Here is a 27,508-nt window from a genome sequence, read left to right as displayed (position 1 = left end):
TAATAACTGTTTCATAACAGCTAGTATATTTCAACTGGCAACAGTGGAGGATTTAAGGCTGCTACTGTCAAGAGGAATCAACGAAATTATGCAATCCAACTTGATCTCGTACCGGCTTGTCTACTTTCAACGAACTTCACGTAAATTTTAGAGCTACTTTTTTTATAATTCGCTTTGGATTTAATCAGTATCTGAACCTATATTCCCCTAAAAAGGTGACGCACCTGCACATATTTTCATGTATACAGGGTGTTAAAAAAGCAAGCCGAAAAGGGGTGACAAAGTTTTGTTGCTTACACGACTTCTGAAAAATCGGGAATAAGGAAGATGATCTATTTCCAAAAAAGACGTAGAGAAAAAGTTGTATACATATCAAGTATTTTTTATCAATCCAGTCCCTTTGAATAACAACAATATAAAGCCACGGGCAATGTGATATATTTCTGAGTCAATTTACTAAGAGGAAACAATTTATCAAACCGCCCCGATTAAAGAAAATGAACATAGCTATTGTGGTAACGTAGGTTACGTGGAGATTTAGCTTATCTTTAGTTCATAAGGACAGTCAATCTATTTTAATAAGAGAAAGTTCATGTGGGTGAATGAAGTGACACTAAAGATTACGTAACGATATTAAGCCTATATTGTATTAATTGAAACAGGTGGGCCGATATTACGGCGATCATTCATTGAAAATAAATGAAATAATTTAATTGGTTATTTTATTCATTAACTTTTAATTTTAATAGTGACACGATGTTTAACATAAATTCCTAACCATTTTATTTGTAAAAGCAGTATATATGTGCGCAAGAATACTTTTTGTTTTGTAAAATAAGATTTAAATTTTACTTAGGTATTATGTGTTTTATGTGCAAATAAACATTTATTTTTTTTTACTTTTACTTTACTTTACTTTTATATACCCTTAACATTTCATAGGAGAATTTATCTCTTTTTGCTTAGTCTCTTTTTTACGTTTAAAAGAGGAGGAGGAGAGAGGAACCGAAGAGAGGTTTCAATTACCTTGGAAAAACGTACATACGGAAACTGCAACACCGAAGTTACTCGTGTTATGGCAATTGTATGAATGTAGTGTTACGTAGATATACATTTAGGATGAGGCCCCATTGGTACGTTGCGTTGCGTTATCCAAAAGGTCGAACGGTCGAAAAAAATTATGGTAGCGACGACACAACGCACAGTAGGGCTCGCACTTACATCGCTGGCCATAAAAACGACTATCTACGTAATGTACGTACATAAACAGCAAAGGAGACTCTAACCGTGTCTTCCATTGTTCCAGGCTCTGGCGTGGTCTGCTGCTGGCATGCTGCGTGTTGGCCGCTCAGACCACTGCACAGAACAGGGCGGACCTGGAGAGCAGCGCCGTGCCCAGTGACTTAAGGCGCGTTGCCAGTGAGGCCATCGCCTTGGAGAGGCGCTTCCTGCTGGGTGCTAGCGATGCGTAAGTACCTAGATACTTAGATATTGTGGTACACTAGATCATGATCCATTTATATTGATGCACAGGCCCTTGTACCCTTAAATCTGCACTCCGGAAGATTTGCTCTATGTCAACTAGAATGATAGAAAAGTTTTTTGTTTATCGTCTGTTTTTTGTTAGCATCTATGAGACGTATAAACATTTCTTATACTTGATCTTTATGCAAGATGAATGAAAAAGAAGTTACCCTAGCCCTAGTTATTGTACTTTCTTCTCTATGAACTTTGAACAAACTAGCCACTGTACTATGTGGCCGTCATATTTAACATTACATTTCCAAACCTCTAAAGACCCCTTAAAAAACCTTGACACCTCCAACAGACACAACTGCTCAAGCGTAGAAGAGGAGGAGCGGAGCACCCCGTGCCCCCCGAGCAAGTACCGGAGCGCCAGCGGGGAGTGCAACAACGTGCGCCACCGGCCCTGGGGCCGCCGCGGCGACGTGTTTCTCAGACTACTGCCGCCCAACTACGCTGACGGTACGTGCAATGTAGTATACACTGTATAAAAAATAAATTAGTGAATGAAATATATAGGTTTTACAGGTTCAAGAGCGGTGGTAGCTCAGTCGGGTAAGCGCCCGCTTCTCAATCAAGAGATGCGGGTTCGAATCCCGGCGCTGACATGTACCAATGAGTTCTTTTAACTTAAGTACAATGTATACCATCGCTGTTACGGTGAAGGAAAACATCGTGAGGAAACCTGCATATCTAGATTTAGCACATCTAGATATGTGAACCCACCAACCCGCAGTGGACCAGCGTGGTGGGAAATGGTCCAAAGCTTAGGAAGGCAGTTTAGACCTTGGGGATATGCACAAAGGTTCCACATGAGAGAGCCAGGTGCAGGAACTTACCCCACAGAGAATAGAATAGAATAGAATACAGGTTTTTTCAAGCTTTGTAGGGTAAACTGTAAACTGAATTTTCAGTATTTTTAAAGTTCCCTTTGTACTGTTACCTAGTACCTACCTCTCCATTCAAGTTGTATATGTGATATTTTGGTCAATGACATGCATAAAATTACCCATCTTGTTTGGGAAAATCCTCACACGATGACTTGATGTGTTAGTCATATTACGGATGATATTATATATATACCTATGTAGTATTAATTTACCTCTACATCTACAACATACTAAATGCTTTCCAACCTATTAAGTTCAGGTCGTGATGTATTCAGATTTTTTGATAAGTAAATACTTTCTAATTCTACATTTATATTTAACTATAAGTACATCTAGTAGTCACGATAGTAAAGGTACTTCACTTCATCATCAAAACAATGTGAAATTACTTTTGACCCATGTAAAGTCAAGAATATTATCTGGATTCGCTTTATACAGCAACTCCATCAGATATACCTTGTTAGGGAAAATACTTAACCATAAAAACTGCGTCGAGCGATGAGGCATGATAATGATAACCATTCATCAATACTAGTGATTTGTCTTGCGTTTAATGTGTCTCGCGGAAGCTACTCGGGACAAAGAAAAAACTATTTATAAGAGGATAAAGTATTATTAATTACAGGTTATTTGAGTTCAAACTTTAAACCAGTTTAACCTTTTTGTTACACTGTGCATGCCTTCTTTTGAGAAATGTCCAGATGTTATCAGGTCAGGTGATTCTTTGGTTTGGAATAAATGCATGCTGGTTTCGAAAGAAAATCTGGTTAATGGACTGTTCAATGTTTGTTTATTTAAGTTTTTTAAATTAATTGGGTACGTATATACCTACTTCTTTTTAAAATATATTTTAGAGGAAAAATAAAACGAATTTGTTATTATTATCTCCTTCCCGGATGTGCATTTTTATGATTGTGACAAGATTTTCTATTAATACATTTTATAATAACTGATTACTAACTTAATCTCACAATATTATATATTTTTACGTTTATTAGTATGTTGTTAAGAACTCTTTCACGTAAAACTACCTCATGTATTTATATAAACGTTTTCAGTAATATAATATTGTTATGAGGTGGTCCTATCGTGGGAGTGGTAGATAGGAAACACACAAACTCAGGGTATACAAACGTTCACTGTATTTCAAGGTTCTTCAGACACGTAATATTATGCAAGTGAGGTAGTCTTTGCTTACAACTAGGTAATAGTCGCGAAGGGGATGCAAGCGAGCGTGATCCAGCCGGGAATACGGTTTGGCGCCGACTGCCTGCGCGGGCTCCGCTGGCCGGTGGCGCGAGCGGGTGTGCGCGGGGGTGAAGAGTGAGCGCGCGGGACGCGGTATGCGCAGAGAAGCTGCGCGAGAAACGGTGAGGCGGGCGTGGGACGCTAACATTTTGGCGCGCGACTTAATTTCGCGGTAAAACTAAAGATAGTGATGTTACATCCTCCCCCTCTAGTCCGAACCAAGCGCCCTCGCGTTCGGAGTAGCATACTAAGCAGCCCTGGTCCTCCCCCTAAACGGATCGTCGTCCTCGAGATCCTTGATGGTCGGACGGTGGGGTGGTCTGCACGGGCGTTCGTGATAAGCCTCCCCCTGAACTAGGACAGGTCTGAGGTCGTGGTAGAGCCGAACCCGTGGGTCGTGTTTCCTCACAGGGTTGGTATGTAGCCGGGCGTCGCTGGCGTGGTTCGGTATGACTCGCCTGAACCACGTAGGAGTCTGCCGGTGATGGGTAATACTAGGTGGATGAATACCTACCTTCATGCGCGGACCAATGTTATGGCCGGTATTTGTACGAAGCCGGACCGAAGTCTCGAACTTGTACTGACGTTCAGGTGCGTCGCCGAAAGTCCAAACTCCGTGTGCTAAGTTTAGCACTATGCCGGCGGTGATGATGGCGTCCCGCCCCAGCGTCGTGCGGGTGTTTGACTCCGGGAACACGAGGAATGAAACTTGAAAAGATCTGCCTTCTATACTTACCTGTGTTGCACCGACCAACGTTCGTTTCAGCTGTCTCGATCCGTCGGCCAGGTACACGGTGTGAGAAGTTTCTTCAAATTTCACCCCCCTGTTGCACATGATGCCGTATAGCATGTTACTCGCTATGCTATGTGTGGCACCTGTGTCGAGCACGGCTGCACCGAGCGCACCGCAAACTCTGATGTTGACCAGTGGGCGCGGGTCGTACTTACCTTCAAATTCGGCGGATAAAAACTCATGCTCGCCTCTTTGACTCCGGGGACTCAAGGGAGGGTTACCGGGGGTCGATTCTACAGATTCGCGCTCCTTTGTTCTACAGTAATCGACGTGATGACCAAGTCTCCTACAGTATGCACAACGCGGCCGTACTCTGGTAGCGCCGTTCGGGCCAGAGGAGGAGGAGGGCGTCGGTATATTATGTACTGGTAGGTATGTCGGTCTGTCAGTCAATCTATTATGGCACACGGAGGGGTTATTTACATTTATACAATACGCCGCACTTGGCGGGTTAAAACAATTATGGGTCGCGGTCGAAGGGTTAACATTACTATGAGTGATATTCGAGGGGTTAAACTGATTCGAACTGCGCACCTCGCGACTCGCCTCTTCAACCGCCCTACATTTAACAATAAGCTCATCAACGCTTGCAGCACCTTCGCGGGGAATGCGTTTTCTTAGGTGGTAACTTAAAAGTCCATAAATTATATCTAACTTAGTGTCTTCTAATAGCTCGTACGGAAGCTGTGCCAAAAGGGCGCGCACTCGCGATATGTACACATCAGACCGCACTTCATTTTGTTCACTCGAAAATATCGCGCGGAACACTTTGTAGGCTGGGAGTGGAGTGCCGTACATGGCGCGCAGGCGCTGCAGGGCCGCGCCCCAGCCGGCGACGGAGGCGCGCACGCCGCGCCACCACACGGCGGCGTCGCCCTCCAGCAGCATGGGCAGCCCGCGCAGCGCGTGCTCGTCCGACACGTTGGCGCACTCCTTGAATACCTGCACCGCGTCGATGAAGGCGTCCAGCTGGTCCGCGCTGCGGCCGGCTCCGTCGAATCTCGCTGTGCACTTGGCGAACGTCCCCGGCGGTGGCGTCTGGTAGGCAGACGCGGTCGCGCGCGCGGGGGGGCTCGCGGCGCCGGGCGGGCGGCGTGCAGGTCCGGGGGTCGCTCGACATCCTCTCCAGGAGGACGCGGTTGGTCTCGGCGGCCTTGGCGATGGTATCCAGCAGCACGGAGAGCTGCGCCGCGGTCACGCAGGCGGGCGCGTCGGGCGTAGCGGCGGCCGCGGCGGGGGTAGCGCGCGCCGCGGGGGGGCCGCGCGCCGCGTGCTCGTGGGGCGCGTCGGGCGTGGCGGGATGGTCGCGCACGGCGGTGGAGGCGGCGGGGGCGCGCGCCGCGGGCACGCTGGGCGCGCCGGGGCGGGTCATCACCGTGGTCTCACCGGTACGGCTGCGGTCGTCATCGTCGTCGAGGTTGCAACGCCTCGCTCGTCCTCTCTTCGGTGCCATATTGTTCTTCGCAAAAAGACACTCGCGCACACTTACTATACGTATCTCCACTAGTTGGGCGCCACTATGAGAAAGTCCTATCGTGGGAGTGGTAGATAGGAAACACACAAACTCAGGGTATACAAACGTTCACTGTATTTCAAGGTTCTTCAGACACGTAATATGCAAGTGAGGTAGTCTTTGCTTACAACTAGGTAATAGTCGCGAAGGGGATGCAAGCGAGCGTGATCCAGCCGGGAATACGGTTTGGCGCCGACTGCCTGCGCGGGCTCCGCTGGCCGGTGGCGCGAGCGGGTGTGCGCGGGGGTGAAGAGTGAGCGCGCGGGACGCGGTATGCGCAGAGAAGCTGCGCGAGAAACGGTGAGGCGGGCGTGGGACGCTAACATTTTGGCGCGCGACTTAATTTCGCGGTAAAACTAAAGATAGTGATGTTACATTGTTTCAAATCAAAATATCACGTTCGGAGCAATATATAGAGCTTTATATTATTTATATTTACAACCTTTTAAGTAGCGAAATATACCTACCTGTCCCAGGTAAAAATCAATTGCAACATGAGTCCGTTCAGAATGGTGATCCAGCCAAAGTCTGGAACTTCCTCAGGTCATTAGGAGTTGGTAAATCGCGCTCTCAATCTATTCCCAAAGACTTGGATTTAAATCTTCTTAATCAGCATTTCACGTCATCAGTAGCCATGGATAGTGCCACTAAAATTAGAACATTGAATACTCTTTCTTCAAAACCAACTCCTGACTTCTCCGAATTCAACTTTAGTCAATTTGCTGATAGTGACGTTGAGAGAAGTATACTCGCCATCACTTCTAACGCTGTCGGTAGTGATAGCATAAGTCGGAAGATGGTGCTCCCTATCCTGGACATTATCCTTCCCGTTGTTTCCCACATACTCAACTTTTCTATATCCTCTAATACGTTCCCGTCCACTTGGAAAGATGCTCAAGTTACTCCTTTGCCCAAAAAATCCAACCCATCCTTCTCCGACTATCGCCCTATCTCCATACTTCCTTTCCTTTCCAAAGTCCTCGAACGTCTAGTCCATCATCAGCTGAACAAATTCCTGGTTCGCAATGATCTGATGAATCCTTATCAGTCTGGCTTCCGCCCAGGTCATAGCACGGTAACGGCATTGGTGCAAATCACGGACGACGTTCGCCAGGGTATGGAGAACGGTGAGCTGACTGTGCTATCACTGCTCGACTTCAGCAACGCCTTCAACACAGTGGATTTCGATATCCTATTGGGGGTATTACGTTCTCTTAATGTATCTCCTACGGTAATTGACTGGTTTCATACTTACTTGCATGGCCGCCGGCAGCGAATCCGCATCGAAGAGTCCAACTCTGTCTGGTGTAGCACCACAGCCGGTGTCCCGCAAGGTGGCGTGTTGTCTCCTCTTCTCTTTGCTATATTCATAAATAGTATTTCCGACAATATCTCTTCTTCCTACCACCTTTATGCAGATGATCTACAGATATATAACCAAGCGTCGATTTCAGACCTACCACTTGCAATCCGCAAAACAAATATTGACCTTGACCACATACTATTATGGAGCAAAGATTACGGTCTGAAGGTAAACCCGACCAAAACGCAGGTCATAGTTTTAGGGAGCCCCAGATTTACGTCACTCGTTGACCTAAATACCCTGCCTCCAATAGTTTTTAACGGAGTCCACATACATTGGAGTAAATGTGTGAAGAATCTTGGGGTTTACATGGACAGCGCTATGACTTGGAAGAATCAGCTCGACGAGGTGAGCCGGAAGGTGTTCGCTTCTGCAGGCTCACTCCGGAGATTGCGAAATTTCCTACCCACGGCCACCAAAATTGTTCTTTCTCAATCCTTACTTCTTCCTATTCTAGATTATGCCGACTCTTGTTACACCGATCTTACCGAAGAGCAACTTAACAAACTTGAGCGCCTCCAAAATGTTTGCATACGGTTCATATTTGGCTTACGCAAATATGACCATGTTTCTGAGTTTCGCACCAAGCTCAAGTGGCTCCCCATTCGCCTCCGCCGGAATACCCACATTCTTTCTCTCTTGTATTCAATACTGTTTAACCCATCATACCCGGCTTATCTTAAAGAGCGCTTTCAGTTCCGGTACGAATCACACAACCGCACACTGCGCTCTGCTCACAACTTACGCCTAAATATTCCTCCCCATTCTACAAAATTTTATAGTAATTCGTTTACTATACAGGCGATCACTTTATGGAATGATCTCCCATTAGACATCCGTAAAGCACCATCATTGGCTTCATTTAAAAGAATGTTGAAGGAACACTATCTTAGTATTTAATTGCATATGTTGTCTTGTTTTTGGAGCTCTTATTATATTATTTCAGACTTACGTATATATATCCTATTAAATCTGATTATTATATTTATGTAGGTCTATGTAGTCTATTATAAAATATATATCCTTATTTTAGGTATATAAGTATAATTACATGTAAGTTTATAGATTTAGTTTGTAGGGACTTATAATATAATAACTAAATCATTATTTTAATTTTTCCTTTACATTTCTTTAGTACACTTGACCCCTCTTTAAACAAAATATCCTTCCACCCTAAGGTTGTCTTGAAAAAATCGCTTTAAGCGATAAGACCGCCATTTTTGTACATATTTGTTAGTATTTAAGTTTTTGTAAGTTTCTTTTATGTGTACAAATAAAGAATATTCTATCTATCTATCTATCTGCAACTGACTAACTGACGAAATAATATAGTAGTGCATAATAAATATTAGAAATAAACACCCTCATATTAACTTTCGATTTTAAGAACCCACTGACATCATTCATCATTGTGTATATAATGAGCACTCGAAAACATCCTTGTATTGCCATTATAATAAACACATATTTACAAAGGTAATTATTACCGAAGACAAACACTTTGCCATCAATGATTACGATGTGATTACGATCATGAATCACGAAGGTGGGTACTCATGAAGTTTTTGTACTCATGAATTAAATTCAATAATATACTCTCAGATAAACATACGAGTACTTAATAACAGCCTTTGAATCGAATACTATCGTAATTTATTGATTAATAAGTAGGTATTATAAGTTTCTTGGTAAGGTTTTTTTTATATCGTAGCGGCGATAAGAGTTGTAATGTAAGGTATAAAATTTATAAATATGAGGAAGTATATACTTATTTACATTGTTTATGTAGATAATGTTTGGTTTTATTCATTTGGAAAGTAACTAGCTTTAAATTTAAGACATTCAAATTTAGAAAAGGCAAGCAGCTCCCATTATTTTTTAAAATTAATATTTACCTATTAGAATTGAAGATCATGTCATGTAGCAACAATGTCCAATGAATGGTCAATAAGAGGAAAACTACCGACTTCCTTCCGAACAAAAATGTGGTTTTCCCACTAGCGCAGTTCCACGCATATCCATTATAGGCATTTCAGAATTTATGGATGTTACTACATATCTGCGTTACACGTATGTAAGTTAGCTAGCCCAGTTCATGTATTATTTAGTGACTTTGTTGGTTTGTCGTTGATACGATAGGAAGATGGAGAAGCTACATAGCTGGAGGTTTAATATTACTATACACCGCCGACAAACGAACGAACGAGAGCATTCGTACAATCGGCACGTTTAATATAACGAGATAGATTCGTGGATATACTTTACGTTATTATATCCTTATTCTATGCTTTATATATTTTTCTTCCACCCAAAGGTTGTCTGAAAGAAATCCCTTTAATCGATATCACCGCCATTTATCTTAAACGAAGTCCTTTTCACTGTCTGCGTCCGTATTTTTTGTGTTGAAATAAAGAATCTCGTTTATTATTAATCTAACCACCCCTCTTCCTCAGGCGTGGCCCAACCCCTCTCCACCCCCCGTCTGCCGGAGCCCTCCCTGGCGGTGCGGGCGGCGGCGCAGCTGACCGCGCCGGCGGACCACGACTACGTCACCAGTATGTTGGCAGCCTGGGGACACTTCGTCGTGGATGACCTCGTGGGGACTGCTAATGGGAATAAGGTGAGCTTGGATTTGGTAGGAGTTGGGTCTGGATGAAGGGTAGTAGGGTCTTAATTGTCGTGGACTTTGTACGGTTCTTGATTTATAATTTAGCATATATTTTATCGGGATTTTGTAAAATATGTATATTTTATAAGAAAAATTATAAAGTGAGAATTTAACGTATTCAGTAACCTAAACCACAAGGCACAAAAAAAGGATATACAAAGCAGTTTTTTTTTCATCTCATAATAACTTTTTGAGAGTATTATTGAAAGTATTAACCCCGATTAGCATAAACAAACTCAGCTTGACCGACTTAGTTCAGCTTAGCCTGAAAAATAATGATCTCCTAAACAAAGCAATTGAATTAAGCAAAGTTTCTTACTAACCGTAGCCGGTTTTAAGGTTTAACTAACTGTATAGAGCTGAATCAAAGAACCAATTTTTTTCGTGCTTGAGCCGTAAGAACGTATGTTATGGCATACCTACTACTTATTTGTAGATTTTTTAAAATATCACCTATGTTAACCGGCCCATAGTTTGTCAGTGACAAACATTAGTCTAGGCTTTGTCACTGATAAAGCATCACCCTGTATAGGCCAGATCTTACCTCATTGGCTCCACTAAGCTTCACACGTCGTGGCTAGTGCTGTGAAGGACGGCGGATGCGTGTTTTTGTATAATATCTCTGAGAAGCGATGGTGGGTGTCGTAAAAGCAAACTTTATGTTGTAATTACATTTGTTTTGTTTGGTTACTTACCCATATTGGCAATTATACCTACAAGGTGTCAAATAGTATTGTAAGTCGAAAAAGATTACTACGAGTATTGAGAATTTGTATCGCGCACCTAGGTCATAACTTTAATTAGGAAATTGGACTATTCTTATATTACGGGAGCAGGAGTTAGACACAATATTTGACAGATGCATTGAAGGTATATGTGTTTTGTTGTATATATGCCATAATCAAAACAACTTACTATCGTTTCAACCTAGTAATAGTATAAGTATAACTTAATTTAATAAACCTAGAACGATGTACCTGCCAGGTAAAGTAAACTTCGATACAGACAGAGTAATAATGCGCTTAGTTTATTATTATTGAGTATAACAAATTAAATCCAAGCTATTTTCTTAACGGCTCGTTATAAGTAGGTCAATCGGTATGTTTTACGAAGTTATAATATTATTGGCTGACAATTTGCACTCTAATCAAAGGCTTCTTGTATAGAATAATAATCAGCCCTTATAGAAGAATATAAGTACAACTTTAAACTGTAACTACCTATAAGATAACAAAATATGTAACCTAATACAAGCAATACCTAATTAAGTAAACAATTTTAAATTAGGTAAGTACATCTATGGGTAGAAAGTTTATTTTCCTACTGTAACAAACTAAAATAACAAAATTTTGCATTTAAAAAATCAAAAAAGAGAGAACTTATTAAATCTAAAATCTATGAATGAATGCTCAGCCATATCTCGTTTAACATGTGCCTTTCAAAAACCTACACTATTAAATTTAACACGGCATTCACCTTTCGAGCACTTTAGTAGAACGAGCGAGTACCATACACCATAAAACAATCAATTTTCATACAATTTTCTACCACTCACTTAAGGGCACATCCACATTGCTTAAAAAACCTTAGGAAAAAATATTAAATTGACCTAAATAAAGTATACTTTATAGGTACTTAACTGGTATCTAACAATTTAAACTGCAATTTTTTTTCAACTTCCCTAAATTATAGAAAATAATTTATTAAATGTTGTAAGAGCGTAAATAACTTATTAGATAAAGCTTAGTGTTCTGAACAATCATCTAACCGTGATCTGAAAAATCTTATTTTTTTGCCCTCAACCATCACAACCATTTGTCATCGCTCGCCCCTACAACCGCCAGCCAGTACAAAAGTACAAAGGTGTGTTCATACGGAAGTACCGAGATGCTTGTTACTTCATCGAGCGAGTCTCACTTTCACTATTCGATGAGTGTGCACACGTAACCTTTCTTCGCGTGACCTCGCGAACCATTACAGCACTGGAGGGCCACTCTATACTGACGAAAAACTAACGAACCACTGTCGTCCAATCTGCATATTTAATACAATAAGATAGAGTCGTGGCTCGGGCTGCAGCGCTACGAAACTTAGTTTTTTCGTCATATAGAATGACCCCCCAGTTATCGCATTGTATCGGAGCCGCTATGGACGGATCTGATTGCTCTGTCAGCCGATATGGGTTTAATAGTCGAGTAATCAAATGTTGGTTCTAGTAGCGCAATGGGTAAAGGTGGAAATTGGCAGTGAAAGGCTAAAGTTCAACTAGAGTCGATTGATTGCTGCCTTAAGGTGATAATTGGTGGCACACGGCACTCTCGTTCAACTTTAGCCTTTTACAGAATACTTTTTTATTGTATCGCGTTTCACGCTTATCTTGCTTCTACGTATCGAATCTAGACATGAGGTCGAACGGGTCAGATCGTTTTATCATTTCGATTCTAGGTTTCTTTTACCTTGACATATTTTGAACGAAAATTAAAAACGAAAATAACCAAATTTAACATGCGCAATTATGTTGTTTGAGTAGTTATGTATTGAGTAGTAATAATATTGTTTGTTGCAGGAATGTCAGGGTCCAGAGTGCGACTATTACAGATCTGCCCCAGCAAGAAACATTGACTCTTGCAGGTTTGGTGAGTACACTTTTTAAAATAAATCCTTTATTATTTATTAAGTAACGTGACCTAAAAAGTTACTTTGGAAAAGCATTTTCCAAATTTTCAAAAGTCGCTCAAACGGCATTAATAATACTTTTTACGTACACTTGTGTTAGATAATTGTGGAAACTGTAGCTACCGACAGCGACGGCCATAATGATGACCGAGAGCTATATTTCTGACTATATAATAATTGGCATAAAGTTAACATTGTAAAAGTAAGAATTAAATCAATTACAGCGTATTTTAACGAAGTGAACGGCAAGAAATAACCGCTTACTGGCAGATTTAAAACAAAAAAGTAAGACCCAAATATGCCAGAAACCAGTTTGTACACATATATGGTTTATTATAATTAAAACCTGTTCAAAATTTAACTTATTATAATGTTGACATAATATTCACTTCCGCTTAAAATCATTGAAGTGCTATCAATAGTAAAGAATGTAGACTAATACGAGTATGATAATTCCCGTATGTTAGCAAATTAGTATGAATAAAATAATTAAACCACGCTAAAATATATTTAGACTGGGAATTTAAATTTTAGTTCCTCTACAATTTAAATTAAGTGAATGAAATACTATTAACTCGTGTAGGCTAATTCTTCTTCATAGCACGTCGTGACAAATCCTAGAGCTAGCTTAGGGTTTATGGCTGACTCCTCAGGGTGTGCCGGACGTACAAAAAGCTGACAGCTATGCTGAAAGACCTGTATTCGATCCCCGACCGGGGCAGATATTGTCTTGAAGAAAAATATTTGCTCTATTCGGGACTTGGATGTTCAATGTATATGTTTTTTGTCACATGACAATATTACAATAAAAAAGTGTTCCTGATGTCCCTGCTTTCATAAAAAAATCATTGCATTTTATCATAACACCCTGTACAACAGTCCCCCTCCCCCCACAGAGCACCGCGAGCAGATGAACCTGGCGACGTCGTTCCTGGACGGGTCCGCGCTGTACGGCAGCTCCGAGAAGGAACTGCGCTCGCTGAGGCTGTACGACGCGGGGAAACTTGACCTGGAGTCTTGTCACAAGTATGTTATACATTATAGTTAACACTTCTCTTTTTCCATCTGAGGTTAAAAACGTCGGCTGTATGACGCAGGGAAACTCGACCTGCAGTCTTGTCACAAGTATGTTGTCGGAAGAATTGGCGTACAAAAAATGAGGCCTATACCCTACAGTTGGCGATAGAAGGCTGATGATGATGATGAATACGTAAAATTTTTCATTGGTCTTCGTCCTTAACTCTATGGGATAAAATTCAAAACGACGTGAAATCCATACTCATTCTGTACATGTACAATTATGTGTTAAAATTTTATTTTAAAACTGTGGGCTGTGTGTGAGCTGTTTGTACATTACTTATTTGTAGTGACATCTCCCACTGCCAATCCGTCTAGTGAAGATCATGACGCGTCGGAGGATGGCTATGTATATCTAACAGAGGATTGATTTTGGAAGGGCTGTGAATATGTGAAAGCATTCACGATTGCCACGTTTCATTCTAAGTAGTTGAAGTACGTAATTACAGTCATTCATCAATTCAAATTGGAACATTCTATAATTTCGTAACTGCAGATAATATTCAAATTATAGCAAAGCGCGTTACGCTCGTCTTGCACGCGGATCAAATAATTCGTGCAGAACCTTCTTCCGATTGCGCAGGCGCAGTTAGGTTAAAAAGTTAACAAATACTGAGACTGAAGGCGTTAAATCTTAAATTTAGAAATTTGGCTGTTGCCATAAAAATAAATAAAAAGAAAAATAGGCATATACGATAAAATCTATGAAAAGTATAATATCATGATATAGTCGTATAGAATAGAATAAAATAAACATTTATTCAAGAAAAACAACTTTTGATAAGTACATACATCCCACAACACCAAATGTTAATAAGGTTTGACTGTGGTGAACAAAATGTATGATGTGATGACTGACTCCCAGTAAATTTTCAGATAAACTCTTTATAATCGGTATAGACAGATCTGATATTACTATATCATTCAAAAATAAAGCAACTTCCTTAGATGTTTTCCCATCCCACGATCGTTCGTCAACTCATCAGGATAAATGGAAATGTATCTACAAGACGACATCGCCATTAAAACGTGTAGTTATGTGAACAAAGTTGCAATTATCCGCGCACGTCTTCACGTATATCCGTAGAAAGAATTAAATTTAATAGACGATTTATCGTAAAACTACATCCTCCTGCTAAGTTAGTTAGTGGCGTATAAATAGCCGTTTCCCACATTCGCCGTCCATTCAAACTAATCAGTCACGAGTCTAAAAGGTTTATCCATTGTTTTGTTTGACGTCCTCGATAGAAGGCTTTATGAATTCTTTAATTATAGAGGTTTACAAAAAGGTGTTTTAATATTTGATAGGGTTTTTGTGATTGCCGTTTTAAGGATGCGAGTGTCAGATACACGTGAATCTTAAATTGATATCTAGTACCTACAAGTACATACCTTAATAACACTATTCAATTACTTAACCTGAGTAGATACCTACAAAACATTTTATTATTTCGCACTTTTGTTAAATGGTTATAATAAAATTACATTAATCAAATCTTTGTTCTGCAAAAACGAGCAATTCGAGCCATATATGTATTAGGGTCTAGAATTTCATTAAGAGATACGTTTAAGGAAATAGGTATACTAACTGTTCCATGCCAATATATCTATGAAAATATTATGTATGTTCGTAAAAACTTAAATTCATTTAGTAAAGTAGGAGCCACTCACGGTATTGAGACCAGAAACAAAAATAAGTTGCTTTTCCCCACACTCAGACTTTCGAAAACAAACACATCATTCATGGGGAACTGTATACGTTTTTATAATAAATTATCAAATGAAGCAATAAACCTTACTGAGCAAAAATTTAAGAATTATGTTAAAGCTACATTATGTAGTAAAGCTTACTATAGTATAAATGATTATTTAAACGACAAAAACGCGTGGTCTTGTCCACCTCAGCTAAGGCTATTGAAAAAATGAAATGGATATAGGTACTTAAGTAAAATTGTAGGTACTAGATATAAGTAAAAATTGTAATAGATTATAAGGAAAAAGTTGAAAAGATGCTCGAGTTTCTTTCGCCATTTCTTTCCTTCTCAATGACGGGGCCTTTGTGAAATGGTGGTAGATGACTATCGACAAATAATTGTAAAATTTTACGTCGATTAAACCATTTGAATTTGAATTTGAATTTGAAAAAAACTCTGGTCGTCATAAAACTCAGAGCTCTGTTTTTGTCGGTGGGTGTTAAACTAATAGGTATAAACAAAAATATAATAACAGTAACTAATAGGTCATTAAATTCGTGTTTTTAACATACTATTTTAATTATGTTTAATTAGATCAGTTGCAGCTAAACAACATCAAATAAAAATGAAAAAAAAAACATATGTCAACCGTCGAGATGGAATTCCGAGGTGTCGTCACTAAAATGGATTGTATGCAAATACACTCTCAAGGATCCAACCTTAAGATTGTTTGCATTCACGCGTGTAGACATTGGGTTTTATTTCTAGCCTGCCTAAGTACATACCTTATTCTTACACTAAACCAATCATCTGTAAAGAATACCGTCAGTTTTTTATGAATTCATGATTACAATGAATTGAATGAAAAATAATATAAAATACAAAAGCACGAAATCAAAAACTAGAATGACACTGGAAATACTTGTATTCTTTAGAAATATTTTATAAATAAGAATCTGAAACTATCTCTACCTATCTAATGTTGGTAAGTAGGTACGTACCTATAAAGCACTCTAGTGTTTTGTTCAACACTAGATACCGATAAAACTTTCAGATAGAAACGATTATCAGCTCCACATAATATCATAGGTAACATACATACCATAGCTACTAGGTACATACAAACATAGGCATATTATTTGCCGTGGCGGTCGTGTCAGGAATCTATAAACGTCGGCATGCGCTTTAGGATGCATCTTGTACATACTGTTTAAATTAAAATGCTTCCTTGATTGCCGATTGCCGGTATTGGTATTTAAGTCTTACTACAATTTAAATTCCTGTATATTCTTGAATGTACTAGCTGTACTTAGGCTTTTATATAGTACCTATTCCTATAGTAGACCATATTATTGTGTGTTGCCCTTTTATTTCACATTTATAATTTCACCCCTTTCAGCAGCATGTATATGCTGCTCAAAGAATATACCCTTTCAAGTAACCTGTCCTATCCCGGGAAATCGGAGACAATTAAAATCGATATTGATGGCAGTGGTGGACTAATAGTCCACCACTGCACAAACGCCAACAATTAACCACATAACCCTCATTTCCAGATGCAAAGACGGTTCGCCCAGCGCCCCGCTCTACAAAGTGCTCCTACTGGAACACAACCGTATAGCCGGGGAACTGTACTCTATGAACCCATTCTGGGACGACACCACTCTGTTCCTGGAGGCAAGAAGGGCTATTGCTGCAGTCATCCAACACATCACTTACAACGAGTTTTTGACCGTACTTTTGGGAGAGGTGAGTTGGTAAAAACAAGTCATGTTAATAATAATAATAATTTATTAAATTTTCAGATATTACAATCCATAAAATGTTAATGACGACATAATTATGTTATAGGTAGGCAAGTTTACGATGTCTGAAAGGTGGCAAAGCTATTCTGGGCTTATTAATTTTTTATCTACTTGACAAAATTAGCTTAGCAATGCAAGAATCTATAGAAAATCGCGCTATTTATAGTTGTAAGACACTTATAAACACACGTATTGTGCTGTCTATCAATGCAATCTGCAAAATGCTAAATGAAATGGAAATTCACAACAGTAAAAAACATGCAGGCAAATTAAGCTTTTTAATATTCTGTATGCCCTCTAAATTCTACTAAGCACACTACTAGATAAATATATAGGATATCGCAAAAATGGTACAATTAGCCGAAAGGGGGTGACTCCGATAATTTCAAAATCTTTCTAGGATTACAACCTTTACAACACCCTGTATAACAAAACACTCACTCACTCCTCACCTCTTGGTACCAGGTCGGCATGGCGAAGGCGGAGCTCAAGCTGCAGTCGCTCGGCTTCTGGCGCGGCTACTCCAGCAACAACCGCGCCGGCACCTACGCCGAGCTGGTAGCCGTCGCGCCCATCTTCAAAGCCATGATCAATGAGAAACTGGTGAGCTATGAATGTAGATAATTATAGATAGATAGAATACTCTTTACCCTGATCTCTGCCAGACAACCTTTGGATGGATTCCATAAGAGATTGAGAATGTAGTTTTGTATGAAGGTTTAAACCTGGCCTTTTTTGTATACTTCATTCGTTAGGCGTTTATTCGAAGGGGATTCTTCCTACCTACTCTGCCAGTATTCTTAATCCAGATTCAGCCACTGATTAGTGATTAGGTGTTTAGTGTGAGCTACGTGAAGATTAGTAGACGTAGAGGTACGTTGCGGAACATATATAACACTCACTTACTTAAATTCAATCCCCTGTGTGTTTACATGTAGATTAGTGTTGGGATTTTTAAAAAATATCTTCAAATCTACTTACCTATGTACGGTGGCCTGCGCCTAAAAGTATACAGGCGGAGTTTTAAAAATAGCGATCCCTGATGATGAAGGGACCAGCTACATCTGTTATAAATCCGGGGACGTGTTGTGTGTGATGTGTGTAGCAGTGGTGTTTATGTGGATGTGCTTGAGCAGCATGTGAGCTTGAAATCGCTATTTTTAAAACTCCGCCTGTATACTTTTAGGCGCAGGCCACCGTACAACTACATAGATAGATTTGAAGATATTTTTTTCCCAGAGTGGTTTAGGTACTCGCCCTAATACCTATCGAAACTGATATCACTCGCCCATTATTCTTTACTATAATCTCAGAAGACATCTATCAGCAGGATAATCCAAACTTCCTTTCCACACACCACTAATAACCCAATCCTTTCTCCACAGCAAAACAAAACCATCACCCTCCAAGACCTAGTCCAAACAGTCGCGCACGGAGTCTCCCGATTCCCACCATCATCAGCGTTCGACATCCAGCGCTCCAGGGACCACGGGGTGCCCTCCTACCTGAGGATGCTGCGCCTGTGTGAACCCACGTCTGGAGTGAAGAGTTACGGAGACTTTGATAAACTGGGCTTCGATAGAACGCAGCAGGAGATGATGGCTGATATGTACAGGTGAGTTTAAAAATACCTACATTGTTGGATTATAATATTTATAACGAATGTTTTGTTTTTACAGGATAAATAAAAGTTGTAGTGAAGTGTTGTAGTGGTACAGACCAGGTCAGCTTTGTTATGTTGTGTCCTCCCTGTAATAACTCAACAACATAATAACTACCATAAGAATATATTCTACGTTTCTACTTTCTTGGCTTATTTTAAAGCTATAATAATAATAATATTGTTTTTTTTTTCTTTACTTCCATTTTCTCTATTCTCACGTTTGCATCCACAGGAACGCAGAAGACGTAGAGCTGATGATCGGTGGAGCCCTAGAGAAGGCGGCGACGGGCGCCGTGGTGGGGCCCACGTTGGCTTGTGTGTTGGCGCTGCAGTTCGCTAACTTGAAGAAAAGTGACCGGTAAGTTAATTACCTTATACCTATGACTCTTTCTAAATGATGGACTATTACTTGGCCGCTCCTAAATTAATTTTTAGAGCAACGAATCGGTTTCAGGATCAGCTCGTTATCACGATTTTACATTTACTGTACTTACTATAATCCATATTTTTTTTACAAATATCTAAAATGTTCTTAATACACTAACGTATTTGCTCCATTTTTGTATTTGCAATGTATTTCCTATAAAACGCTAAACACAATTGAATTTTATTATGTACACACTTACGATCTGATTTCACAGGCAAACAAGGAGATAATCTAAATTTTTTTACACGACAGACGCACCCCCAGTTATTTACACCTAGTAGTTGCTTATAATTGAAACCTTCCTATCAAGTCGCTTATAATAGACTCTCCCCCCAGATTCTGGTACGAGAACGACATCCCGCCCTCCTCGTTCTCCCCGGAGCAGCTGGCCGCGCTGCGCCGGGTGTCGCTGGCCGGGCTGCTGTGCGCTGCTGATGACAGCGTCACTGACATACAGCCGAGGGCCTTCGTCAAAGAAGACCCTTACTTGTAAGTATTTGTAAATAGACTTCCACCACAGCAAAAAATATAACTACCTAATTACCTACTTATTAAAAAAAGCCATAGGTATAAGGAAAACAAGGAGCCATAGGTATAAGGAAAACAAGGTTGTCAAATGAGCTAAGGAGCCAGGAGGCCATATACCTACGGTACCTTCAACTGGTTGCTATGGTGTTTGGACTAAGAAAACCAAGGGCAGAATGTTATAACCCTCTTTAGGTGTCGCCTATGTGCAGAAGTGGCTCAGATCTAATTAGCTAATGAAGATTTCGTTGCCTTTCGTTAAGGTCAAAGCCTCTTGCGCCAAAACGTGCTGGCGCTCCTAAGTTTCCTAAACAATTTCTCACCGCCCCCTCCACAACCAGGAACGCAGCCCAGCAATGCCCCCAACACGCGCGTCTAGAACTCTCCGCGTGGAAGGACGAGACCGGCGCGCGCGCGGCCGAGCGGCTGTCGCAGGACATGCTGGCCGCAGCCCTGGAGAAGGCCAAGCAGGAGATGGCGGATAGGAAGAGGATGGAGTACATGATGTGGGAAGCTCGTGAGTGTTGTTTATTAAGCACATAATCGTTTAAATAAGAAACATTAACTTGATTTACATAAAGGCAAATATGCACATAGTTATAGCAATCAATAATATAAGTCTGGATGATAGGGAGAAAACCTGTAGATATTTATTTGTATTGGCATCACCACCATATAATGTGAAATCCTCTAGCTAAGTTGGGGATATGCAAAAAAACCAAAAGGTTTTCAGTAGCTGACTAAAACTGGGTGCAAACATCAGCTTTTGATTACGTTCAATATCATGAGATGGGGCCTTTAGATGACTAGCAATGGCGTGAGAGAAACGTACATACTGAACCCAATTTCATTTCAAATTGTTTGATTTTCAGGCGGAGGAGCGGATCCCAAGTCCCCAGTCGGTACAGCGGCCTCTTTCTCAAAGGCTAACAAATACGCCCTCAAGCTGGCCAACACGTCACTATACCTCGAGTTTGCGACCAACGAGCTTCTGAACACTATCAACAATGGGTATGCTTTATTGTAATCTTACATCACTGTCATAATTAATTAATGGATAAAAGTGCGAAAAAAAACCGGGTACAACATCAATATATTTAATATAATTAACAGAAGGGGACCCCATAATGATACTTGTGGAACACTGGACTTTTTGAGTTTTAAAAGTTGTATTTAAGAGTAAAATTGCTGAAGTAAATGATCCCGTATTATAGATAAAAATGATGAAGTTTATTAAAATCTCATTATCTTCATAATTATTATACATAGGTATGTATTGCATATCTTATTAACTCCAACCTCTTTCAACAGCCACCGCCGCAAGCGTCAAATCTTCGGAGGTGACAACCTAGGCTTCGGGACCAACAATGACTTCGTCGACGCACTACAACAAGTGGACATCAGCGGCTTCGTAGGCCAAGACCAGCAGGGACCCACGATAGAACCTCAGTGTGACGACAACGGGCCTTGTGATGCCGACAACCCGTTCCGGTCCTACACTGGATACTGTAACAACCTAAGGAACCCTAATTTGGGCAAGGGTCTGACGACGTTCGCAAGATTGTTGCCGCCCGTTTATGAGGATGGTGAGTTTTTCAAACAGTAGGGTAACGTAACGTACCTAGGGACATTTTCGACTACCCCAACTTTGAATGAAGCTATCGCAGCGTACAACTAAGATATTAATGTGAAATTTTCTTTATTCGGTAGGATATATAATCTATTATCACTAGTATTTGTGCTAAAGCTTTAGTGTGGCCAGATTTTATTAAATTAAGATAAAAGTAGAAATGCTTGTTTTGGCCCAAGGTACGTTACACGTTTGTACCTAGGGACACTGTTTCCTATAGCTTTGTACTATGAAAAATGCAAACTTCTAAATAACGCCTTATATCTCTGTTCTTATTGATTTACTGCATCTCTCTTCTGTCTAGTTTCACTCTGGCACTAATAAGAACAGAGATATAAGGCGTTATTTAGATGTTTGCATTTTCCATAGTACAAAGCCATAGGAAACAGTGTCCCAAGGTACAAATTTAATCGTGTCCCAAGGTACAAAAAAGCAATATTTAACCAAAATTTAAATATCTTTATTTTTAATTAAGGAATCTTTCAGATAATTGCCATGTCATAAAATTAAATAGCTGAAAAGTTATACGTGACATCCATGTCTTTATTTTGAGCATGCCTCAATGAGATAAAGCAACACAAAAAACTATACAAAAGCTACTTTTGACTCCAAAAAACTTCATATTGTCTCACTAGTTTTGCCATGCGAGTAAAATACTATGCCTAGGGTAGAATTTTAATGTGTTTATTTAGCCGGTTTTTAAAACACATTCAATGTCCCGAGGTACAAGCGTCCCAAGGTACGTTACGTAACCCTATATCTAAAATATTGAACTTTGCTTGTAATTTTAAACGGTTTATTTACCCGCACGGTATTGATTTGTTTGGGTAAATTTTTTGTTATTAAAACTATATTTGTATGTCTAATGTCCTCAATGTAATGCAACCTCTTGAAAAATCTGAAATCATGGATTAATCCCTATGTATAATATTCAAACCTTTCCATAGTCAGTGATATCAATGTTATATGTTATCTCTTATGTTAATGTTTGTTAATGTTATATGTTATCTCTGCATATTTTCACATACACCTAAGTATAAACCTTTTCCCCCATCCCAGGTGTGAGCCGCCCCCGCATCAACTCCGTGACCGGGGCTCCGCTGGCGTCCCCTCGAGTCATCTCCACGGTGATCCACCCCGACATCTCCAACCTGCACACTCGCTACACGCTCATGGTCATGCAGTTTGCGCAGTTTGTGGACCACGAGCTCACGATGACGCCTATTCATAAAGGTGAGGGATGGTTAATGAAAAATGGATAGGTTTGATTTTTGGCTGGCGTTCGGCTACGCTTGATGAGATCTAAAGTTGGAAGGGTGATCAACTGATCAATTATTTAAATTGTGTGACTGAGATCTCTGAGTCACACAATTTTGTTGTATTCGATTGCCGATATATTTTTATTATAGATAGATAAAAATCGGGTCAAATAACTATTGACAAAAAAATGTAGGTACTTACAATTTTTTCATACAAAAGAATTCAACGCGCTGCCAAAAATTCATAATTCTTTTTATGTTGTTGTTACATAAATTTTCTTCCGTCTTCTTCCATACCCATTTTGTAGTCCTTATTAATTTTGTTTCTTTTAAAAATATTATTATATGACTTCTATTTTAGGTTTCCACGAATCTATCCCTGACTGTCGATCCTGCGACTCGCCGCGCACGGTACATCCGGAATGCAACCCGTTTCCGGTTCCGAGAGGTGACCACTACTACCCGGAGGTCAACGTCACTTCCGGCGAGCGGCTCTGCTTCCCATTCATGAGAAGTCTGCCTGGACAACAACAGTTGGGTAAGTGTGTAATTTCATCAGTGAACTTCCCAAAGGCAGGTTTATGAACCCGCCATACTGAAAATAAAATACATTATGGGACCAACTTTGCAATCACGTGAAACTCATTGATTAAATACAAAATATGGAAGTTTTCAACATTCAGCTACAAAAGAACTATATTAGAAAAAATTGTAAAGTAAAATGTGTTTCCATACAATAACTGTCTTAAAATACTCCCACCATCTACCCAAAATATTAACCTAATCCACCCTCTCCCCCAGGCCCCAGAGAGCAAGTGAACCAGAACACAGCCTTCATCGACGCGTCCGTCATCTACGGAGAGAACCCGTGCATCGTGCGCAAGCTGCGAGGCTTCAACGGACGACTGAACGCGACTATTCACCCGCTTGGAGGAAGAGATTTGTTGCCGAGGTCCGACAGCCATCCCGAGTGTAAAGCACCGTCTGGGTACTGTTTTATTGCTGGTGAGTTGGCTTTTGTATCTACCTACCTATAGTAAAATACGTATAGGTATTATTGGACAGCGTCTTGGATTGGTTTTATCTAACGACATGAAAGAATTCTAGTATTCAGAATATTTTAGAGATCGCTTATGGAAAGTGGACATACATAATAAGTACTAGGCACTTATTATGTAAGTATGTGTTGACGAATCCCCTTGCATTCGAGACTCGAGGGAAAAAGACAATTTATCTTAACTCACCGAACTGACTACTCCTCTTACCCTAAGATCCCACCCAACTAAATCTAATCCTTTCTCCAGGCGACGGGCGAGCCTCAGAACAGCCAGGCCTGACCGCTATCCACACGATCTGGCTGCGCGAACACAACCGCGTCGTCGAAGGCCTCCGCGGCGTCAACCCGCACTGGGACGCCGAGCTGCTGTTCGAACATACAAGACGGATTGTGGCGGCCGAGTTCACGCACACGATCTACAATGAGTTCCTGCCGCGATTGCTGTCGTGGAACGCTGTCAACTTGTATGGATTGAAGCTGTTGCCGTCAGGTAATTTATCATCCCTATATACCTACCGTTTGTTTATGTAACTCTACTGCTCAGAATGTTTATCATTGTCAACCCGTACCCGATCGCAATTTTAAATTTTCCACATCCAACGGCTATCTGTCTAACCTGGAGGGCTTCTCACTCGTCTTCGGTTCGAGGCTATATACGAATATAATCGGCATATTGCCACTAGTTAACTCGTTGAATTTTAATCTACTTATCCCTAACTATTCCAGGCTACTACAAAGAGTACTCCCCCACTTGCAACCCATCAATCGTGACCGAGTTCGCGGCGGCGGCCTTCCGCTTCGGGCACTCGCTGCTGCGGCCGCACCTGCCTCGTCTGTCACCCACATACCAGCCCGTGGAGCCGCCGATCCTGCTGAGGGACGGGTTCTTCAGGCCTGACATGTTCATGACTGTGAGTTCTATGCATCATCATTCTCATCATCAGCCAAGTAACGTCCACTGCTGAAAAAAAAACCCTGCCAAACACACTATGCTCAGCGTTCAGTTCTTGGTTGCGTTCGATCTTTCTTGTTTCCTCCCTATAATGGTTATCGGTGGTTGGAAAATACGGAGCTATATCCACTTCACTTCAGCTTGCTGATTTCTAAATACCTACCTTAAATATTATTGCTCCATCACTGATTACCCAATTTATTCCACAGCACCCAGCAATGGTAGACGAGCTGATGCGTGGACTCTCATCAACTCCAATGGAAACCTTGGACCAGTTCATCACGGGAGAAGTGACCAACCATCTGTTCGAGGACCGTCGCATACCGTTCTCTGGTATCGACCTCATTGCCCTGAATATACAGAGAGCTAGAGACCACGGGATCCCCAGCTACAATAACTACAGAGCGCTGTGTAATCTGAAGAGGGCTTCTACGTTTGAAGACTTGGCGAGGGAGATTCCTGATGAAGTTATTGCTAGGTGAGAGATGTGACATTATGAACTGTACCTAGTTACATAATAATATAATTATATACCTACTACATAATTATTGCTCATATCTGTAGTCGCACCACTTGTTCTTGGCGTTCCCGTTGACGAGTCCAGACAAGTACCTATTGGATTGAAAGCTACAAACTGAAGTTTAGAATTTACACACCGTGTATCCTCTTAAGTACTCTTCGCTTTAAGTATTCCTCCTACTGCCTGAAATTACGTTTATTTTCGTCCACCATTCAGGGTCACGAGGCTAAAGTAACAAACATGATTATTTTCTTGCAACCCCTATAAAACATTTCCCCATATCATCATACCCCACTGGTCCCTGTAACTCACCACCTCCTCCCTCTCACTCCAGACTGAAGCGCATCTACCCCACCGTGGACGACATCGACCTGTTCCCGGGCGGCATGAGCGAGCGGCCGCTGCAGGGCGGGCTGGTGGGGCCCACCTTCGCCTGCATCATCGCCATACAGTTCCGCCAGTTGAGGAAGTGCGACCGGTTCTGGTGAGTTTGTTGAACATTGTGAATCTAGATTAGTGGCTTGCTTCAAAGCTTAAAACTGCATGGAGTTACCAGCGTATTCTCTACATACACATAATATTATGATCTAACGACGAGTTGTGAGCTGAAGAGAGGATTATCTCTCTGCTCTGCATAATCAGCCTATAAATATATTACTATTACCGTAACTGTCCACTGTTACGTATAAAGGGCCTCTCCTCATAAGCGCCACAAAACTCTGATATCGTCCTTCCTCCTTCCTACTGGCTAACTGGATGCTGATTCAGTTGTAACTAGATAGCAAAATTGAAACCCCAATTTACTTACAAATTCCCCCTCCCAGGTACGAGAACGACAACAACGCGGCTAGGTTCACGGAGCAGCAGCTGAGCGAGATCCGCAAGGTGACGCTGTCCAAGATCATGTGCGACAACTTCGACGTGGCGAGTGATGTCCAGCGAGCCGCCTTCGACCTGCCTAGCAACTTCTTGTAAGTGCCTTATTCATGACCATCAACCTACTATCAACCCCTAATCGTCTTACTGCTGTTACTGACAGGTATCTTATCGTCATCATGACTATCAACCCTTAATCGTCTTACATAGAGTACTCACAAAGAGCCCCACAACACTCTGTTCTTGGATTTAATCATCCAACTACTACAAGCTACCTTTCTAAGGTCGTAGGCACAACTGGCCGGAGTGCGAGAACTCTTCAACGGTCATCGGTGGTAAGGCCATCTATATGACCAGTCCACAGTCTCAACCCGATACCATCAGAAAAACAGTCACTATATATTGTCCATTATACACCTATCAAAAACTTTAACCCTAACCCACAACCCTCCACCCGCAGAAACCCCCGCGTCCCGTGCTCATCGCTGCCCAAGCTGGACCTGTCTGCGTGGCGCGAGAGCTCGGCGCAGGGCTGCCTCATCGCCGGCCGGAACGTCGCAGTGGGAGACTCCGCCTTCCCCTCGCCCTGCACCTCGTGTATATGTACTGCTGAGGGCGTAAGTTGAAGTTGAATTTGTTTGCTAAATAAGGATGTGTCTTTGGGTGTTGTGTCAACTGTATCTCATGTTCGTCCGGCACACCCTAGGCAGTCAACAACTAAGAACTCTATTCCGGTGCCAAACCCTATGTCAGTTTGTCACTGTTACACTAAATGCTTACATTGCGGTAACAAACCCAAGTCCAGCTCTAGTGTTTGTCACCGAATACGAATAAGTTACGTTTTCATCGTCATCATCGTTCACTGCTCTTTTGTTTAATACGTCTGCAATGGAGCGACGGAACAGTTTCCTTCTACAGTCCTTATAACATGAAACCTATATAGTTCTTTCCTGATAGACTTTGTCCAACTGTTAGTGGCTTGAATAGTTTCATTTAGGTATCAAGTAAACTAACTAGTTACTTACTTTAAATGTTACTAGTCTTACTTTTGATGCAAATAATTCTTACCATACCTCATCCCTACCAGGCGCAATGCGCGTCGCTCCGCATCACCGACTGCGCGCAACTGCTGCGCGAGTGGCCGCGCGAGGCAGTGCTGAGAGACGACGTGTGCACGGCCCAGTGCGGCGCCGCGGCCCCGGACCGGCCGCGGCAGGCGCGCCGCCCGCCCCTCAACTTCAAGTTCCCGGACCTGTCGCCTTTCATCGCCAAGTGAATGTGTGTTGCTGGGTAGAGCGGTTGGTTTTGCGTGCTCGTTTTGGTGGCATAGAGTAAAGAAGGTCTGATT

General features: G+C 41.3%; 1 protein-coding gene across 1 annotated transcript in view; it reads left to right on the top strand.

The window, feature by feature from the left end:
• LOC105390649 (heme peroxidase 2) overlaps nt 1-27,508 on the top strand; it is a 39,766-nt gene extending 12,258 nt beyond the window's left edge. Inside the window, exons 2-24 of the mRNA XM_038108831.2 lie at nt 1,307-1,468; nt 1,829-1,986; nt 9,785-9,951; nt 12,566-12,635; nt 13,572-13,701; nt 17,003-17,195; nt 17,717-17,854; nt 18,637-18,866; nt 19,147-19,272; nt 19,678-19,830; nt 20,208-20,383; nt 20,739-20,877; nt 21,178-21,452; nt 22,556-22,729; nt 23,117-23,293; nt 23,557-23,760; nt 24,060-24,302; nt 24,539-24,723; nt 24,974-25,242; nt 25,619-25,768; nt 26,109-26,255; nt 26,621-26,777; nt 27,248-27,508. Coding sequence (XP_037964759.2) covers nt 1,307-1,468; nt 1,829-1,986; nt 9,785-9,951; nt 12,566-12,635; nt 13,572-13,701; nt 17,003-17,195; nt 17,717-17,854; nt 18,637-18,866; nt 19,147-19,272; nt 19,678-19,830; nt 20,208-20,383; nt 20,739-20,877; nt 21,178-21,452; nt 22,556-22,729; nt 23,117-23,293; nt 23,557-23,760; nt 24,060-24,302; nt 24,539-24,723; nt 24,974-25,242; nt 25,619-25,768; nt 26,109-26,255; nt 26,621-26,777; nt 27,248-27,436 — 4,012 coding nt within the window. The 3' untranslated portion in view covers nt 27,437-27,508. The remainder of the gene's footprint in view (nt 1-1,306; nt 1,469-1,828; nt 1,987-9,784; nt 9,952-12,565; nt 12,636-13,571; nt 13,702-17,002; nt 17,196-17,716; nt 17,855-18,636; nt 18,867-19,146; nt 19,273-19,677; nt 19,831-20,207; nt 20,384-20,738; nt 20,878-21,177; nt 21,453-22,555; nt 22,730-23,116; nt 23,294-23,556; nt 23,761-24,059; nt 24,303-24,538; nt 24,724-24,973; nt 25,243-25,618; nt 25,769-26,108; nt 26,256-26,620; nt 26,778-27,247) is intronic.

The sequence above is a fragment of the Plutella xylostella genome, chromosome 17, assembly GCF_932276165.1.
Source record: "Plutella xylostella chromosome 17, ilPluXylo3.1, whole genome shotgun sequence".
Classification (NCBI taxonomy): Eukaryota; Metazoa; Arthropoda; class Insecta; order Lepidoptera; family Plutellidae; genus Plutella; species Plutella xylostella.
Note: the sequence above shows the minus strand (reverse complement) of the source record. Positions and strands in the feature narration are given on the sequence as shown.